Source organism: Pipistrellus kuhlii, unplaced genomic scaffold (genome assembly GCF_014108245.1).
Source record: "Pipistrellus kuhlii isolate mPipKuh1 unplaced genomic scaffold, mPipKuh1.p scaffold_m20_p_16, whole genome shotgun sequence".
NCBI classification, from domain to species: domain Eukaryota; kingdom Metazoa; phylum Chordata; class Mammalia; order Chiroptera; family Vespertilionidae; genus Pipistrellus; species Pipistrellus kuhlii.
In genome coordinates this window covers 18,798,903-18,819,006 of record NW_023425471.1, presented here as the reverse complement: position 1 = coordinate 18,819,006, position 20,104 = coordinate 18,798,903, and the positions used below count along the sequence as shown (strand labels likewise).

Sequence of the window (20,104 nt, the reverse complement as noted above, 5' to 3'; positions counted from 1 at the left end):
TATATATTTGCTCTTGAAAATGACTATTTAGGTCCTTTGCCCATTTTTTTTATTGGATTGTTTAACATCCTTTTGTTAAGTTTTATGAGTTCCAGGTAAATTTTGGAGATTAAATCCATATAGAAGATAACATTGGCAAATATGTTCTTCCATGCAGTGGGCTTCCTTGTTGTTTTGTTGATGGTTTCTTTTGTTATGCAGAAGCTTTTTGTTTTGACGTAGTCCCACTTGTTTATTATCTCCGCAATTTCCATTGCCCTAGCAGCTATATTAATAAAGATATTGATAGGACAAATGTCTGATATTTTGCTGCCTGTGGTTTGCTCTCAGATTTTTATGGTTTCACGTCTTATGTTTAACTCCTATTTCCATTTTGAGTTTATTTTTGTGTATAGTGTAAGTTGGTGATCAAGTTTCTTTCTTTCTTTTTTTTTTTTTTTTTTTTTTTTTTTTTACGTGTATCTGTCCTATTTTCCCAACACCATTTATTTATTTTTTATTTTTATTTTATTTTATTTTATTTTATTTTATTTTATTTTTAATGATAAAATAGACATTTTATTTATTTGAATGTAAACTTGTAAACCAACCAGCCAAACTGGTACTATTGTCATGTCAGCAAAGTACAAAAAACATCTTTTACAAATACTTGAGTAATAAATAAATTAAGGGTAGTAAAACAGCAAAAGGAAAATCAGTGAAGCATATTCTACCTTAACCATTCATCTGAATTGAGGCTTTTAACAAGCCTCCCAACCCCAGAAAACATGAGGAATCCTTCATCACACAGCTTTGTACTTTTACCTTCTATTTTTGAGGTTAAGATTCTAGATCTAGCATCGTCCAAATACTAGATCTAGTGTTATATCTAATTATCTATAGTCAGAGGCATCTTTTATCATTTGTCTAACAGCAGCAAGACTATAGGAGCCTCTTTAACTTAAGACTCCAGTCATACCCAACCCCCCACCCTCCAAATTGGCACAGTAGGCATAATGAGAAAAATCTGAGAATAAATCCGCGGACTGCTGGGTACCAAAATATATAGGGGCTTGCAGGATTGCATCATAGGCTTCTCCAGCCATTTCTAAGGAGGCCTCCAATTCACTGACAGGATTTTGCTGGAATTGGATCTAGGGCTGCAGGGATTCCTCTGCATAACTACAGAATTGGTTGTTCCGGGCCTGGTTATTCCACATCTGGTTATTCCAGGCTTGAGGACACCAGGTCTGGCTATTCCAGGCAGCGTAGTTTCAAGACGGGCTGGTCCAGGAATGGTTGTTGCATATGGAAAGGTTCCCAGAAGCGTTCGTGTTCACCAGGCATCCCTGGTGACAGGAGGAGAGGCCCAGGTACTCTGTAGTTGCCGAGTTCATCTGGGTCATACGGTGGCTATACTTTGGACAGTTGTATTTCTGCCACCTCTTACATTTCATTCTCTGGTTCTGGAACCAGGTCTTAATCTGTTTGTAGCTGAGGTTCAGAATGCTGGAAAGTTGTTGCATCTGCTGGAAGCTAAGATACTTCTGCCTTTGGAATCTCTCATTGAGACACAGAGCTGGATCTGTGAGAAGACAGTTCGGATCTTCTGTTTCTTGGCCTGGGGTTTCTCCTCCTTCCCTGCCCTATTCTCTGCAGAGGCTGGGAGTGTTGCACTGGGACTGCTGGGACTAGTGGAAGAATCAGGGCTGTTCTGAATTAGCAGGTCCATGGAGGAAGGAAGAGGAGAGACTGCAGTCTCTGTGTGGAGGGTCTCAGCAGATGACATTTGTAAGGATACAGAGTTTTCTTCAGGCTCATAAGTCTCAGGCACTGGTGAAGGCTCCCTAGAATCGGATGGTTTGGAGCAGGGCAGGCTCTAGGGATATGCCAAATCCATACTCACGTTGCTGAGTTGAAGGAGAGAGATAAAACAAACCAAAAAGGTAGATTATAAGGAAGAGCCAGGCTTAAGTATTTAGCTAGAAGAGCTTAGAGAAATATGAAAAACTCCAGAGATAAAAGTATAAAAATAAAAATTTTTTTAAAGGAGGAGGAAATGGGTCAGCTTTGCAAGGACAAGACCCAACCAATTTTGCAAAAAGATGCAACACCATTTATTAAAGATACTCTCTAGACCCATTGTATGCTCTTCCCTCCTTTGTCAAATATTAATTGAGCATACTGGCTTAGGCCAATTCCTGGGTTCTCTGTTCTAGTCCATTGGTCTATATGTCTGTTCTTGTGCTAGTACTAGGCTGTTTTGAGAACAGTGGCTTTGTAGTATAGCTTGATATCTGGTATTGAGATTCCTCCTGCTTTGTTCTTCTTAGGATTGCCGTGGCTGTTTTGGATCTTTTTATTCCAGATAAATTTTTGGTGTGTTTGTGCTAGGTTTGTGAAATATGCCATTGGTATTTTAATGAGGATTGCATTGAATCTATAGATTGCTTTGGATAATATGGAAATTTTAATGATGTTGATTCTTTCAATTCTTGAACACAGTATATTCTTCCCTTTGTTTGACCTCCTCTATCTTTTTTCAATGTCATGTAGTTTTTTGAGTACAGGTCTTTTGCTTCCTTATTTAAGTTTATTCCTAGGTATCTTAATTTTTGTTGCAATGGTAAGTAGGGTTACCTTTTCAATTTCTCTTTCTGTGCGTTCATTATTGGTGTATTAAAAAGCCATAGATTTCCAGGTGTTAAGTTTGTATCCTGCTACATTGCCGAATTTATTTATTCTGTTTTTTTTTATGGAGTCTTTAGGGTTTTCTATGTATAATATCATATCATCTGTGAATTACTTTCATATTTTTAACCAAGCATACCTTGATTAAATGTATTTGTCAACTAAAATTTTATTTAAATAGTTATTTTTTGTTTGCTCTTATATTTTCCAATAAAAACATTTTAAAAGTTACTTATGTCACCTCTTTTTTCATACCCCCTTCCATATAGTTATATATTGGTAATGAAGTTAGATTTATTACTTACAGCCTGTATTCCATCATTATATACCCTGTTATTAATTCTCACTGGAGGATTTTCCCCCCATTGATTTTAGAGAGAGTAGGGGAGAGAGGAGAGAGAGAAACATCAATGTAAGAGAGCTACATCAATTGGTTGCCTTCTGCATGTGTCACAACGGGTCTGGGAACCTGCAACCTAGGTAAGGTAATTGTTCTTATCTAAAATAAAACCTGTGACCCTTTGGTTTGTGGGCCAACTCTCTAGCCACTGTGGCACACCAAACAGGGCTGTTTTTGTTTTTGTTTTTCTTTTAATATACACATTAAAGTTCACCCTATGATGTACTGTTCTGAGTTTTGACAAATGGGTAGTCATGTATCTTCCATCCAGTGCCATATAAATCAGTTTTATCACTCTAAAATATTCCCAGTATGATTCTTTGTATCATTCATTCCCAAACCCTGACAAATACTGATTTGCTTTCCATCTTTGTAGTTTTTTGTAATAAGAATGTCAAGTAAAAAGAATCATACAATATGTAGGCTTTTAGATCTGGCATCTTTGACTCAGCAACATGAATTTAAGATTCATTTTTGTTGTGTGAATCAATAGTTTCTTCCATTTTATCACTGAAAAGTATCCATCAACTCAAATACCAACTTTGTTTATCCATTCACCTGTGAAGGACAATTTGATTATTTTCAGTTTGAGACAATTATGCAAAAAGCTGCTATGTTAAGAGTATGTTTAGGTCTATAGGAAATTTCCAAACTCTCTTCCCACATAGCTGTATAATTTTACATTACAACTAGCAAAGAATGTGAATTCCTGTTGCACTAAATCTTCATCAGATTTTCATTTTCTGGGTTTTAGCCATTTAGTAGGTCTGTAGTGATATCTCATCATGTTGTAACTTATATTACTCTAATTACAGTTGATGCTGAACATATTATCCTATGCTTATTTGCTATTTGTATATTTTCTTTGGTGAATATATGGCCCAGTGCATGAAATTCATGCTCATTACAGGAGATTAATTAGAGGGAATAATTAATACTGCTGTTTGCACTTTCTCTATAATAGAAGTGTCAGAGATGAAAGAAAATTAGTAAAATGTATATGAAAACCTTCCACCTGTCAGAGTCTGGGGCACACCAAGGGACCCAGTGTCAAGTCCCTGCCCACCCACATGTGCCTCAAAATTGTGTGAGACCTGGCTGCCCCCCAACTCCAATTGAGCTAGACTCAGACCTGGCCAGTCCCACCCTTGTCAAGCTCTGCTGGGCAGGGGACATAGCCTCAGGTTCCCTGGCCCAGCACCAGGTCAGGGGCGTGGCCTGAGGTCTCCCAGCCTAGACTATGGTGGCAGGCAAGCCTTGGGGACCCCCGTCAAGCCCTGCCAGGTGTGGGACATGGCCTGAGATCCCTTGTCAAGCCCTGCTGGGTGGGGGGCATGGCCTGAGGGTCCCCCAGACTCTCATTGGGAGAAGGGCACAACCTCAGATCCCCTGTCAAGCTCCACTGGCAGGGGAGTGCAGCCTCTGGTCCCCCATCAAGTCCTGCTGGGTGGGGGGCGTGGCCTGAGTTCCCCCAACCCAGCACTGGGGATTCACCTTGAGTTCCCTGTAAAGCCCAGCTGGGTGTGAAGCACAGCCTGAGGTCCCCTGTGAAGCCCCATGGGGGTGGGGGGAGGTAGTAGCCTCAGGTCCCTACTGATTGCTCGTTAAGGCTCCTTATGAGAACTTGGCCTTAGCTGGACGTGCATCCATCTTTGGGATGGAGTGATGGTTAATTACATATTCCATTTTTATTACATATGATATATATATATATATATATATATACATATATATATATATATATATATATATGCAAAAGTAGGCTTACAGTTGAAATATTATAGAAAATAATATAGTTATTAGTAGATAATAATATAAGAATAAACTGTGTTTTGCGAACTCATAGTTGTAAACCTACTTTTGTCCAGCCCTGTATTTAAATTAGGTTTTCTTTCTTAAGTTTTATTGTTGAAAGTATCATAGATGTCCCCTTTTTCCCCATTAACACCTTCTAGCATGCTCCCCACCCCAGGCCTTCACCACATTGTTGTCTGTGTTCATGGGTTATGCATATATGCATGTAAGTTCCTTAGTTAATCTCTTCCCACCCACTCACTCTTCCCTCTGAAGTTCCACAGTCTGTTCCATGCTTCTATGTCTCTGGATCTATTTTGTTCATCAGTTTATTTTGTTCTTAAAATTCTATATATGAGTGAGATCACATGATATTTATATTTCTCTGACTGGCTTATTTCGCTTAGCTTAATACTCTCCAGGTCCATGCTGTCTTAATGCATAAGTGATTCTTATTTTTTACAGATGAATAGTATTCCATGGGTAAATTTAACAGTCTTTTTAGCCATTCCTATACTGATGGGCAATTGGGCTGTTTCCAGATCTCAGCTATTGTAAATTGTGCTGCTATGAACGTAGAGGTGCATATATTCTTTCTGATTGGTGTTTTATAGTCAAAACAGCCTGGTACTGGAACAAGAACAGGCATATGGATCAATAGAACAGAACAGAAAACCAAGGCGTTGACCCAAGCCATTATGTTCAATTAATATTTGAACAGGAGGCAAGAACATACAATAGAGTCAGACAGTCTCTTCAATAAGTGGAGTTTGGAAAAGTGGACAGGTACATACAGAAGAAGAAAAGAAGAAGAAGGAGACGAAAAAGATGAAGAAGAAGAAGAAGAAGAAGAAGAAGAAGAAGAAGAAGAAGAAGAAGAAGAAGAAGAAGAAGAAGAAGAAGGAGGAGAAGAAGAAACTAGACCACCAACTTACACCATACATAATATTAGGTCTAGTAATAATTAATGTCATTTTCTAATACTTTTATAAATCGAATTTATTTAAACAATACAACAAAATTTAATCAACAATATAGTTGCCGTTGTTTTCTACTACTTGTGCCCAATGCTCAGGAAGCATTTTAATCCCTCTGTTGTAACATTCTTGTGATTTTGATGCAAAAAATTCGGTCAATGCATTTCTGAGGCATTCTTCATTATTAAATTTTTTTCCAAGAAGAAAGTTTTGCAAAGAACGAAACAAATGGTAATCGGAAGGGGCAATATCAGGAGAATATGCAGGTTGAGGGAGAACTTCCCATTCCAACTGGCGCAGTTTTTCAGCAGTGATTCTTGCAGTATGCGGTCGTGCGTTATCGTGGTGAAGAATTACGCCCTTCCGATTAATCAGCGCGGGTTCTTTTTCTCTTAAAGCTTGGGCTAACCTTTCCAATTGGGCACTATACACTGCACTTGTAATGGTTTGGTTAGATGGTAAAAGTTCATAATGAAGAATTCCTTTAAAATTCCACCAAACACACAACATCACTTTTTTCTCATGCAAGTCAGGTTTTGGCGTGGGCTGCGGAGCCTCATTTTTGTCCAACCATTGAGGCCGCCTTTTCAAATTAACATACTGCACCCATTTTTCATCTCTGGTAACAATTTGCTCTAAAATGGCAAACGATTTTGACGAGAGAGGAGCGAACTGCAAATTGTGACTCTTTGATTACGGTTGTTGTTGGTCAATTCCTGAGGAACCCATTTTCCAAACTTTTGGACTTTGCCAAGTACACGCAATTGATTGGAAATTGTTTCTTGTGAACAATTTAAAGTTGTCGCAAGCTCTTGTTGGGTAATTTGAGGATTTTGCACCAAAAGAGCTTGAAGAGCTTCTTGATCAAAATTGGACACACGGCCTCGACCACTCTTGTGATCTAACGAAAAATTTCCCTCGCAAAATTTCTCAAACCAACGCTGGCATTTTCTGGCACTAACTGCATCTTGACCAAGAGCACTACAGATGTTTTTTGCAGCCTCACTTGCTTTTCTTCCTAATTGGAACTCGTAAAGCATGCAGTGCCGAATATGCTCTTCATCCGCCATCTTCTTAGCCCTAGTTTTGCAACAAAAACCAAACCAAACACAAACTTTTTCAAGCAAAACTTGTTTATTGCACTTCACAGGTTCTGTAGATACCACGTGTTTGAAGGTTATGTCAATACAAGTCAACGCCAAGCAAGATTTTTAAACGAATGTTTAAAACCGACATTAATTATTACTAGACCCAATAATAAAGTCAAAATGAATAAAATACTTAAATGAAAGCTGTGAAACAATAAAAATCCTAGAAGAAATGATAGGCAGCAAAATCACAGGCATCTTATGTAGCAGTTATGTTTGCTGATACCTATCTAGGGCAATGGAAATAAAGGAGAAAATAGACAAATGGGACTACAACAAATTAAAAATATTCTGCACTACAAAAGAAACCATCAACAAAATGAAAAGGGAGCCTACTGTATGAGAGAATATATTTGCCAAGATACATCTGATAAGGAATTAGTCAAATATATAAGGAACTCATACAACTTAACAAAATGAGACAAACAATCCAATTAAATTAGAGTGTTTTCTTACTGTTCAGTTTTTAAAGTTCTTTATATATTTCAGTTATGAGTCCTTTGTACAATATACTCTTTTGAAAAGTGAAAAAAAATTAAGTGGGCACAATTTATAAAAGAAAACAAATTTAATGAATTATATGGAAAATTTGGAAGTTGCCCAAATGAACATTAGGGTATTTTAGATAAGTGAATATTCATATTAGCAGGCTAGTTATAGTATGATTAAGAGAATGGTTGGGATATTGGCTCTTGAATTTAGTGCAAGTTTATAGAATTTCTCCAACTAAATTAGGTAATAATATAATCATATCATGAAATCTACTAAATATCTTGAGACTTTAAAGCACATTCTTAGAGTTAATAAATGAAAATATTTGTGAGAGATAAGTAGAAGCCCATGATTTTTGTTTCTCCTATATGCATTGATCTATTTTCTGATTATAATTATGCTGTACAAAATATCAATATTATACTGGATGCCAAGTCTGTACCAGAGAACATGCAAAATCATGTTATATAGATTATCTTGATTTACACATAATCTGTTTGTTTGATTTCATAAGAAATGTAGGAGGAATATATCTTGTATCCAGTGTCCAAAGGAAGATCCAGAGGCAAAAGAGGCATTTGTCATGCCTTATTCACAAGGAGGAACCAAGGCATACTTGCTAATAAAGGTAAAAAGCATTGTTCAGCTACATCTAACAAAGGAAATGATAAAATTTTCCTTGACAAGTTAGTAAACATGTTCAGATCACTGTATTCTGTAATGAAAATGATATAGTAAATGAATAATTCACTTTGAATTTGTCTACATTTCATATCTTCATTAAAACAGCTTTTCATAGGTTTGTAAGCGTTAACAGAAATAAAAATTGAACTGATATTATTTATGGAAAACCAAGGATTGCAGTTGGATCTATAGAGTAAGAAATATAAGCCTGAGACTTTAATTGCCAAATGCTTAAAAGGAAAATGTCTTAATTTTCAAGATCTAATCTATTTTTTGGATCTTTCTTTTCTTCTTTTAGATCATGTGATGCCACCACTATTTAAAATTCTCAAATCATTCCTTCATTGAAAAAATCAATTTGTTAAAGCACCTTTTATAGAATTAAAAAATATACAAATATATGACAGCAAAACTTGCTTAGCATTTGCGTGTTTGCCTTAGTTTACAGAATTGATCTTCTGACTGGGTAAAATTTTTTTGTACAAAATAGTATTGATCAGGCATTATTCTATTGATAATCTAGTATCCAGGCATTTCTGATAAAGCATTGGAATTTGCATCTAACTGTTATTAGTGTGCACCTTGTTTTTCTGTTCTGAAATATTTTTAAAAAGACTTATCCTTGAGAGTCTAAAATTTCATCAGTGTATAATTTGGAATGGATCTTTTTTACCCCTTGAACTCTGTACTTCATAGATGTTTTGTTCTGAAAACTTGGATATTTCTTAAGCTCAGATATACCATTTTAATAAAATATATTTATTATTCATTCTCTTTTATATCCTCTGATTTTAGAACTTGTGTTAGTTTTGTGTTGGACTTAATCTACCTTATCTGTGAAAGTTTTTTAGGTATTACTTGAAAAACATAATCTGTTCTGAGGTGCAATAAGGTTAGGAAATAATTTGTTTGACAAATATTAAACTTACTCCTTGAATCCATTATTGTAAATGGCACTTAAAAATACATGGACATTGGTAAACTTTAAAAAGTTGTTTTATACAGGGACTTGTTTTGATTTGTTTACTGAAAGTATTTATCAATTAAGAAACACATTAAGGCACAAGGAAGTTTTAAAAAATAGGACAATACCACTTGAGCATATATAGCATTGCAAATATATTTTTTACAATGAAATTTTGCTTAATTTAATGTGATTTATTTCTAGACATTTTTAATATCTTTGTATTAAATAAATACATTAAGAAGTACCCTCTCAATACAAGAGTAAGGGAATAACATTTATTCCTCTGTGCTCCATTCCGTTTCCTCCTCCAGGATTTCAAAACTAATTTTTTTACATCTGTGCTTTGGTGACAGTTGGAAGTTTGTATGTATTTTTTTCTAGATGATTTTAATTATATAAATGAGGGGAATTGAAGGAGTACTGAAAGGCTTGACTAAGTTTATTTCAGCTCTCCTCCTTATCACTATTAGGAAAATAGTATTCAATCAAGATCTGCCTGTATGGAGGTAGAATAACTGCTGACAGGTTCTAATAGAAATGCTGTGTAAGACTGTTTCTTGTGTAAAAATTATTGCAATCAGATTAACAATGGGTCATTGAAATAGCTTTGTAAAAGTAGAACCGATCAGTCAACATACATATTGACTATATACTTGTAATAAAGTAAGCTGTATTGGTCACTGCCTGTTTTGTGGCCAAATTACAAGAAAGAAGGCAATTGTTTATTTCAGTGACTTTTTTACTTCTAACAGGATGAACAAACAGTCTCAGAAACATTACAAATATTTTCAGTGTAATCAGTTTTGGGATTACAACTGTAATTTATTTGATTTAATTCATGTGGTTAAGTGCTTGTAAATCCCTTTATATGTAAACTAGAGGCCCAATGCATGAAATTCATGCATCAGGGGTGTTGTCCCTGAGCCCAGCCTGCACCCTCTGCAATCTGGGACATCCCTCTCACAATCCAGGACTGCTGGCTCCCAATTGCTTGCCTGCCTGCCTGTCTCTAACCATTTCTTCCTGCAGCCTGATTACCATGTAGTCATTCCCCTGCCAGTCTGATGGATATCTAACTGCTCCCCAGCTGGCCTGGTTGCCCTAACTGTCCTCCCATGCAGGCCTGGTCACCCCCAATTGCCCTCATCTGCAGGCCTGGTCACTTCTAACTGCCCCCGCCCGCCACAACTGCTCTTCCCTGCTGGCCATTTTGTGGTGGCCATCTTGTGTTCATATGGGGGTGGCCATCTTGTGTGTCGGAGTAATGGGCAATTTGCATATTACTTCTTCATTATATAGGATATTTGCTACATTGTAATACATTACTTAATATTGAGCTACATACAGTTCATTAGATAATAAACTTTTATAAACTATTAATGTTTTCCTTTTCATATCCAAGAGTAAATAAATAAGTTTCTTGTTTCAAATAAATTTTGTAAGATGACTTAACTTCAAAAAGGGCAAGCAAAAATAAATGAATAAATGAAAATTTTATTGCTATCTTCTGCCATAGTTATCTTGCAGAATATACATTTCTTAATCACATTGAAAAGACATATTGCTGATGTTGATCATTAACCAGGAAAAGGAGCCTAGGGGTTACATTAAGCTAAAGAACAGTTAAATGAGACATTCCCAAGACACTTATCTCTTGAAAACAACCTCTAAGTAAAATCTTTTAAACAAAATTCTGCTATTTTATAAACAGTTACTAGAAGCTTAGTGCATGACTTTTTGCATGGGTGGGGTCCAGCTGACCAGCCCCAATTGGCACACTGGGACCTGGCCTGTTGGGAGGAGGAGACATTGGGAGGTTGGATGGTGGGCCCTGCCCCTGAATGGGGTGGGGGGCTAATCAGTGGTCAGCAGCCAGTGGAGAGGCCATGGGAGGTTGGCCAGCCAGCTTCACCCCTTGATCGGCTGGTTTCCTGGCTGCAGTGGAAAGCATAGCAACCAGTCATTCTGGTTGTTATAGCATTCTGGTTGCTGGATATATATATTCTGAAAAAGTTATTAGTCAATGCCCATATTTAAGATGTAATCACAAATCTACATTGTGTGACTTCATCTATCCATAATTGATGTCTTCCTTTTGCATTAATTTTAGTTATAATAGTGAATATTCTGGTTATAAAAGTTTATAAATAATAGCTTTATGATATAATGTCAGACTTGGTAAATGAGATAATATGATCTATAGTCTCATTGTACTGCTGCTTTATTTAAGCTACATAGGTGCAAAAGGAATGAAATATGCATTCTTTATTTTGTTCTTAAGAGGTGATGGAAGATATTGGGGGGGGGGGCGGGTTGGAGGGCAGAGTGTTCTGTGTTAAATGGTCCTCATTTGAAAGGGCAAGTACTCATTCCAAGGTGTGCAAGCTATTGTATAGTGGTTTAATCATCAGAAAAATGGGACTAATTATGCTGTATATTATAAGTATTAAATTAGGTGATGCATTTAAAATGACACTGATATTAAATTTAATTCAGTGGTTTCATTCAATATATGGTAGCAATTGTTTTTAAAAGGCTGACCTTGAGAAAGTAGTCTATTCATTGTATAAAACTCAAGTTAATTTTTAAAGTTTAGGTTCTAATATAAATTTAGAAAGCTAATATAATACTGTATCTCTTCCCTTTCATGATTTTTTTTTCTTTTTCAGCTGGTCACTAAAACTTCATTTTTTTTCCAGGTAGAAGTGTTAGTAGGTAGTAAATTTCCAACATTTGAATAGCTTTTGTAATCAACAAATCCCAGAGATTAGTCTGAGACAGTAGAACCAAACTTCCAAAAGTAGCCTTTAGACATTAACTAATGAGACATAATGTCCTGGTGCACTTAATACTTCTTAGACTGTCAGAAATGAAAAAAAAAAAAAGTCCTTTGTAATTATTAAACTACATGTTCTTATAGTGAAATTCTTCAAAGGCTCTGTTACTCCTAATGTGACAATATAATACAATTGATTATTATAATGTTTGTTTGGGTTTCTTTATGCAGTGAACCTCAAAACAAAATCAAAAGTTAAAGGATTTGCACAGGCTTTAAAATCTTCACAGGGCTATGCTAACACAATTAAATATATTGGGCTCTTCTGACTTTCCTCTCCTAAAAAGTACAGATTTGAGGTAAGGTTATGTTTGCTACTTTCTTTAGTGTTAAAAAATTCAAATGGATCAAGCACTGCTTCTGTTTGTTTCTGTACGAGGACTAATACCAATGCACGCAATTACAACAGCAGAGAAAGCCACATGTTTTCTTTATGAAAGTATATTTCACTGGACATAGCCATCAACAAAGCAAATAGAAAGCTTTACTGATGACTTATTTTGCACATACACTTTTTCATCTTAGTCAACAGGTAAGATTGAGTCAAATGTAATTGAAAACTATCACACAAGATAACCACCATTACAACTTTTTTGCCTTGGCTTCTTTGTGACATTTTAGCACTGTCCTTTCTCCTTCTCCCCCTCTTCCTCTTCCACAAATATATGCTGTGCATCATTCTGTGATGCTTGTGGTATTAGGCACTTGTGTAAAGTTACCCTTTCATTCTCACCAAAAGTTGAGTTGGATGATACAGTTTCCATTTCATAGATAAGGAGACATGTTCTGGGAAATGCAAGGTCACATAACCAAATGTGGAAAAGCAAATTTTATGGACCTGAACAATGAATGTGTAAGGATGAATGCTGCTGCACGTATTCCCAGGCTTGAATGGAGACCCACAGAAACTTCATAATCCTCATCCAGAGGATATAATATCGATCTCTTTAATATCTGAATAATAAGTCTGGGAATTTCCCCAATTTTGCAGTCATTGGAGACTCACTTATGTTGGAAATTAGAGTTCTTTAGTAAAAGGCAGCTCTCTAAAAGCAAGCTCTTAATCAAACCAATCATATAATTGGCTCTGGAGGATTGGAACAGGATTACAGTGGCCTGAGTGAAGACCTAACAATAGGGAAGACTATATACAAAGACATAAAGATGTGAAAGCACATATGGACTGGAGTCTAGAATGTAGGAGCATGTTTGTATGGCAGTATGTGTGTGGAAGATGTGCCTATGTAAACAGATATGTTAGTGATTATCCTGGAGAGAGAACAATCTTGCAAATTGGACCAGATTTGCATTTTCTACTTTACTTAAGTAGAAGATTAGTTTGGAAACCAATGCAGAATTAAGATACAATGGTGACATAGACTTAACTATTATGAGAAAGTCTGGGTCAGAGGGATATTCTAGCCCTTAACTTATAAAAATACATAGAAAAAGTCTGGGTTTTTGAGTTCACTACACTCACAGACAGAATTCATTTAAAATAGAACATTTGCAAATAAACATATATTTGTCCTGTCCTGTAAAGATGAAATATTATATACCTATAGTTCCATTTACATGTGACTTCCTTTATGAAGGCAAGCAGAAGTGCATTCTGGATCTGCACTACAACTCTTTCTAGCTATAAATTGTCCCGTCACAGACAGATTTAGCTGTTATTTTTAAAATGTAAAGAAGTTGTTTGATTTCTCATTTTATATGTATGAGTGAATTTTAAGTTGATATTCATGGCATGCAAAGATTACTTGCACTTGAATAGGAATGAGAGGATATTTGGTGGTGCTGGGTAGTTTTATTCACACATCGATTTTGCACAGGAGATTTTTAGTACTTGAAGCTCCCTGGTGTGCTGTAACTGTGATACATGATATGGAAATGCACTTTCAGCCCACATGGCATGGCTCAGTGCTTGAGTGTCAATCCATGAACCAGGAGGTCATCTTTTGATTTCTGGGCAGGGCACATGACTGGGGTTGCTGGCTCAATTCCCAGTAGGAGGCATGCAGGAGGCAAACAATCAATGATTCTCATCATTGATGATTCCCTCTGTCCCTCTCCCTTTGTCTCTGAAGTAAAAAAAATAAGTTTAAAAGATATACACTTTCACAGAGAATTTTTATGAATATATTAAGGAAATTTAAATATATTCAATCGAAAGCAATGATAAAACAAAACACCTAAAGGTTATCCTATAATCTTTGTTTAGTAGGTTCTAATCAGGTTTTGGGCCTTCATGTAGTCCTAATAGGGTGATCACAATTTTACTATTAAACTAGTGGCCCAGTGCATAAAAATTCATACACTGGAGTAGGGGGTCGGTCCCTCAGGCTGGCCTGCCCCCCACTCACAGACCGGGAGGCCACAGGGGTGAGAGGTGAGACTCCCATCACGCCTCTGCTGCTGCCACTCTTGACAGCACAAGCCTTGACCAGCCCTAGTTACCTGAGTGTCTGGGAGTTCTGGGCATTGGGCAGCCACCATCTGAGGCTTGCCTGTGCCTTGGGCCAGCCCCAGGCAACTGGGCAGCTGAGGGGACTGGGGGACTCTGAAGGCAGGCACATGGAGTGTGGGCGCGGGCCTTGTCTTGTCACACACCTGCTGCCCCACTGGGGCTGATGGAACTGGGTGCTGCCATCTTATTGCTATGAGCACTGTCATCTTTGAGGGTGTGGCAGTCAATTAGTATATTCCCTCCTTATTGGCTGTGGGCACCACCATTTTTGCAACAGCATGATAATCAATTAGAATATTCCCTCTTTATTACATAAAATGAGACTGACATTAACTTGACTATAGGTTTCAAGTTTTGATTAAAATAATTGTCATATAAATTCCTTAATTTTAATATTAGTGGAGCTATAAAATTATTTTATTCTATTTAAAAATATATTTTATTGATTTTTTTTTTTTTTACATAGAGGAAGGGAGAGGGATAGAGTTAGTAACATTGATGAGAGAGAAACATCAATCAACTGCCTCCTGCACACCTCCTACTGGAGATGTGCCGCAACCAAGGTACATGCCCTTGACCGGAATCAAACCTGGGACCTTTCAGTCCACAGGCTGACGCTCTATCCACCAAGCCAATCTGGTTAGGGTGAATTTTTTTATCTTTTATTCTATAACTCAATCCTAACATTAATGCTGACAATAATTGCAAAATATAGGTATTTTTGGTGGCTCACAAACATAATGATAATAGTAGCCTCATTTGCAAGAATTAATGATTTTAGTGAAAATGTTTTCATAATTTGTAGACTCTAGTGACATCAGGGAACATTAAACTTCTAGTTCAATGGTTATAAACTCAAATACCCATTTGAGCCAGGGAGGTAATTTAACTGTGTAAAATGGAACAAAGGCTTACAAAGACAGGATAAAGATGCTGATAAACTAGCAAATGAAGCCCCCACAGAAAGGCATTCAATTAAAAACATTAAAAATTTTATGGACATACAAAATATCTTTCATGGCCAACCCACCTTTGTGGACATCCAATGGAATTAATGAGCAATTTCAGTGGGGAACAAAGTTAGTCTGTTTTTATCATGTTCAGGCTGCCTTACCTCACATTTAACATCCACATTTTTGGAATCATGGGAAATCTCAGCATGACAAGTCATCATATGGAGAGACATTATAAGAAGCAGGGAATATAAGATATGAGGATATGCCTTGGGGATTTTTGACCCTGGGAATATTAAAATTAATAGGCAGATTTAAAAGGGGTTAAAAAAGGTCTACCAAAATAGTCAATGTAAAAAAAATTTTACTTTATTTCACAGATGAGCATGTATTATTTTTCTTTCAACTAAAGTGTGACATCAATGATTTAATATATGTATGAATACATTTTTCTTCTAGATTAGGGGAGCAGTAAATTTTACTGTAATAATTCAGTTAGGAAATATTATAGGCTTGCAGGCCATATGATCTCTGTGACAATTCCTAAATTCTCATGTTGTAGCATGAAGGTGGCTACAGACAATTCACAAACAATACATAAAGTTACTTTGTCTATGGGTTACAAGTTGTGCTTAACAAAATAGTTGACATAATGCATTATAAATGGAATATTATTGTAGTGATACAGTTCTTTCATTCTGCATAATTATTTTGAGACTCATCCCACATTATAGCTGGCATAATTTTTTCTTTTTTTTTTTAAATATATTTTATTGATTTTTCACAGAGAGGAAGAGAGAGGGATAGAGAGTTAGAAACATCGATGAGAGAGAATCATCGATCAGCTGCCTCTTGCACACCCCCTACTGGGGATGTGCCTGCAACCAAGGTACATGCCCTCAACCAGAATCGAACCCGGGACCTTTCAGTCCGCAGGCCGACGCTCTATACACTGAGCCAAACTGGTCCCGGCAATTTTTTATAAATATATTTTTACTGATTTTCAGAGAGGGACAGGAAGAGAGAAAAACATCAATGATGAGAGAGAATCATTAATCAGCTGCTTTCTGCATGCCACCCATTGGGGATCAAGCATGCAACCCAAACATGTGCCCTCACCTGGAATCAAACTATGACCTCCTGGTTCATAGGTCAACACTCTACCACGGAGCCACATCAGCTGGGCAACAAGATCCTTTTTAAGTAATAATTTTATTTATGGTTATTTTAATGAATAATTAAAATAAAAATATAATACTCTTAATGCAATAAAAACTGAGAGAAGTATATGTAAATACTATAGGCCTGGTTCATAAAATTCATTCATTCCCCCCAGCCCAGCCTGCACCCTCTCCAATTTGGAACCCCTCAAATACCAGGGATCGGGCCTAAACTGGCAGTGGGACATCCCTCTCACAATCCTTGACCACTGGTTCCTAATCATTCACATGTCTGCCTGCCCTGTCGCCCCCAACTGCTGCCCCCCTCCCCCTGCTGGACTGGTCATCTCATGCAGCCTGCTGTTCAGTCGTTTGGTCATCCCTCACTAATACCCCTGCTGGCCTGGTCGTAGGCAGCCTCTTGTGAGAGTGTGTGGGTTAATTTGCATATTACCTCTTGATAATATAGGATTCACTTCATAGTTGGTTAAATGAATAAAATATTGATGAACCCAAGCTGAAGCTCATTTAGAAAATTTTATTAGCCCTGGGTGTTAAATTTACAGATGTTGTGGAATCAAAGTTGTACATACCCAGTGAGGCATTCATGGTGAATTCTGATTGATGTTAAAATGAGAGAGACACCAACCAAGTGAGTGGTAAGTAGAAAATTGTCTAATTCTCTTCTTCCTCTGAATCCTCCTCTTTGGATTGAGAGAGGAGTTTCACTACTCGGTGTATAGGAGTCTTCACAGAATCATAGTTCCATCCCTTCCTTATAAACATCTTCTCAATCACACTTGGCATCGAGTAGCCTCTGCTTACAACGAAATCTTTGAAGGCAATTGGTCCATAAAGTTCATCAATAATGTCTGGTTCAAGATGCCTTCTATAGCTCCAATAATCCCTGTCACGGACGACTTTAGGGTCGGACAAAGGTGCGTCATTGACCAACTTTTTCCAGAGTTTGGGGTTCAGGTACCATGCTCCATACCTTATTTTCTCCCATTTGGATTTATAAGGGTCGGGTGGTTTTCGAAGTTTCCTTTCCCAATTATCTTCCTGCAGGGAGAATTTTCTCTGCTTTAAACCATCTAGCTGTTTGCTGGGCCTTATATTCAAAGGAAGCTGACTTATTTTCTTTATTTTGACTGTAGCATGGGTGAGTGGGCCCTCAAAATCAATTTCAAACTTTTTCATGATGGCCTCTTCATCAATGCCTATGTCTCCAAAAGTATCATCAATCCATTTGCAGAATTCATGAACGACTTTTCTTGTGCTTTGGAAAATAGGAAGTTTGGGGATGACCCTTTTGCATGATGTTTTTGTCTCTTGCTCAGGAAACAAACTGAATAAATAAGACTGGAGACACTCTTTGGCTATTTTCACATGGTCTTTTTCCTCAGGTTCCAGGTTGACTTCCTCGGGAAGTTCCTGGTTGTCTGCCTCTATATGTTCCAGGTTGAACTTCCAGGGAGATTCCACGTTGACTGCCTCCAGTTTGACTGCCTTGGGGGGTTTCAGTTTGACTGCCTTGGGAGGGTCCAGTTTCACTGCCTTCAGAGGTTCCAGATTCACTGCCTGGGGAACTTCCAGGTGGACCTCTTCAGGATGTTTTTCACACAGGTGTGTGGAGGTCTTCTTTCTTTCCTTGGTGCCCTCACAATAAACCCATGTGTCCTCCAGCTCCCTGTCAGGATCTAGCACTTGCAGCACCTTGAGGAGGAGGTCTGGAGGGAGATCTTCCTCCAGATTCGGGCAGTTCGCCAAGGGATGCTTGTTCAAGTTGGCTTCAATGTTCTCTACAAATGCCTTCCGTGCTCTCTGGGCTGGCGTGAGCTTGGAACACAGGTCCGCTCCCTTGGGCGGCTTCCTCTGAATCTTCTTGGGCGGAGGGCGGGGAATCCTCTGAGCAATCATGGGGAGAAATCCCTCCCGATGGCCACGAGTGATCATATCTTCAGGAGATGGACAGCCCGTTCTGAAGTCGTCTGCCCCCTCCTTCACAAATACCCACCGCCGGCTGTCCATGGAGGTGGGGCACTTCCCAAACATGTCCTTGTTCCTGGAGAAAGAGCAGGAAGGCAACTTGTTCCTGTCCTTGTGCAAGGGCTTATATTTCATGCCCAGGGCCACGGGTTCCAGCGGCGCCCTCCCTAGCAGCCACTTATTGCTGAGCTTTGGCCCTAGGAACCCATTGGCCAGCTTGGGCCCTGACACCCACTGCTTGATCAGCCTCGACTCCAACAGTGACTTCTTCCTCAGCTCCGACTTCAACTGCCACCCCTTGTGGGGCTCTGGTATGGGCCACCGACTGCCCGCCATGGCGCCCTTGTCCCAGGGCCAATCGGGGCCTCAGTGTTTTGTTGTCCCAGCCGCCCAGTCGCTAGGAGACCATTGCCAGGTGTGGTGCATTCTTACTCTTCCCCGTGGCGGGTCAGCAAGCGCCCCTACACAGCGTGCACTCTCCTGGGATGGGCCTCCAGGCGGCATTCTTGTTTGTGGTAGAGAACTATTTCCCTGTATGGGCACACCACACTTTAGCTACCCATTCTTCTTTTGTTGGACTTTTGGAGTGATTCTGGTTTGGGCTGTTTGGAAATCAAGGGGCCATGAATATTTCACGTGTTCATATCTTCATACATGTACTTTGATTTCTCTTGGGTAAATTATAGCTAGGAATTGATAGGAGGAAGTTCCGAGAAGTGTGATTTTTCTTATGTACTCACAGCCCTCAGGTGTTGATATTTGCCCAAATATTTCTGAGGTGAGTGAGGCATTGGGTCTGAAACTTAGGGTGGCATTAAAAAAGCCCTGTTTTTGCTTAAAACCCTGTGTTGTTCACCATCGACTTTCTCTTTTTACAAATAGTATTTGCCTTTCTTGGATACTGTTATGTTGCTTGGAAAGAGTTTGATTCTTTGGGGTACTTTTTAAGATTTGATTGAAATAAACAGAGCAGTTCCCTATGATAGTACATGGCCAAATAATGTTAATCATGTTGTATGGTTAACTGTTCCTCACTACTGCAGCAAGACCTTTCCAGGTAAATAATTCAATTCCTGTGCATCTAGAGCTTTTTTAGTCTGGCTGACAGTAAAGGTCATTATTGCAGGTTCCTGTGTGAGTATCAGTTATCAACAATTCTTTTCAGTGGTTTCTTTCCTGGCTTCTAATATTGTATCCACACAGGAGCTGATCAGTAATACCCTGAGTCACTCGTGTGGGATGCAAGATTCTGGAGTTCCCTCTCTTTCTCTCATTTTCCTCTCTGGTTGTCTATCTTGGGAACTCTACCCACCTTGTACTCTACAGTGTCTTAGCTCCATCTCCTCTACATAGCAAGGCTGCTGGTCTTTGCCTGGTTTCTGCCTCCCTGAACTGTGGAGTAGAAACTCAAGGAATGTGGAGCAATCATAGGACTCACCCCATTTATTTCCTATCTGTGAGGGAACAGTCTCTGCTTCCTGATGTCCTGTATCTTTCAAAATTGTATCTCATTTTCTTCCCTTTTTTCCCCCCCAGGTATTCCAGGTCATAAATCTGATCCCTG

The 20,104-nt window shown here is 38.3% G+C and overlaps 1 protein-coding gene and 1 pseudogene across 1 annotated transcript; both read right to left on the bottom strand.

The window, feature by feature from the left end:
- Positions 1-935: 935 nt before the first annotated feature.
- On the bottom strand, positions 936-2,989 carry LOC118720196 (annotated as a pseudogene).
- A 14,237-nt stretch (positions 2,990-17,226) lies between these two features.
- On the bottom strand, positions 17,227-18,876 carry LOC118720195 (protein FAM47A). Its single transcript, XM_036440107.1, has one exon. It carries the CDS (start codon positions 18,874-18,876, stop codon positions 17,227-17,229), a length of 1,650 nt encoding a protein of 549 aa, XP_036296000.1.
- Positions 18,877-20,104: the final 1,228 nt, after the last annotated feature.

What these genes read in the sequence shown, in the direction of transcription:
- LOC118720195 (XM_036440107.1), bottom strand. Translation starts at nt 18,876, where the DNA reads ATGGCGGGCAGTCGGTGGCCCATACCAGAGCCCCACAAGGGGTGGCAG.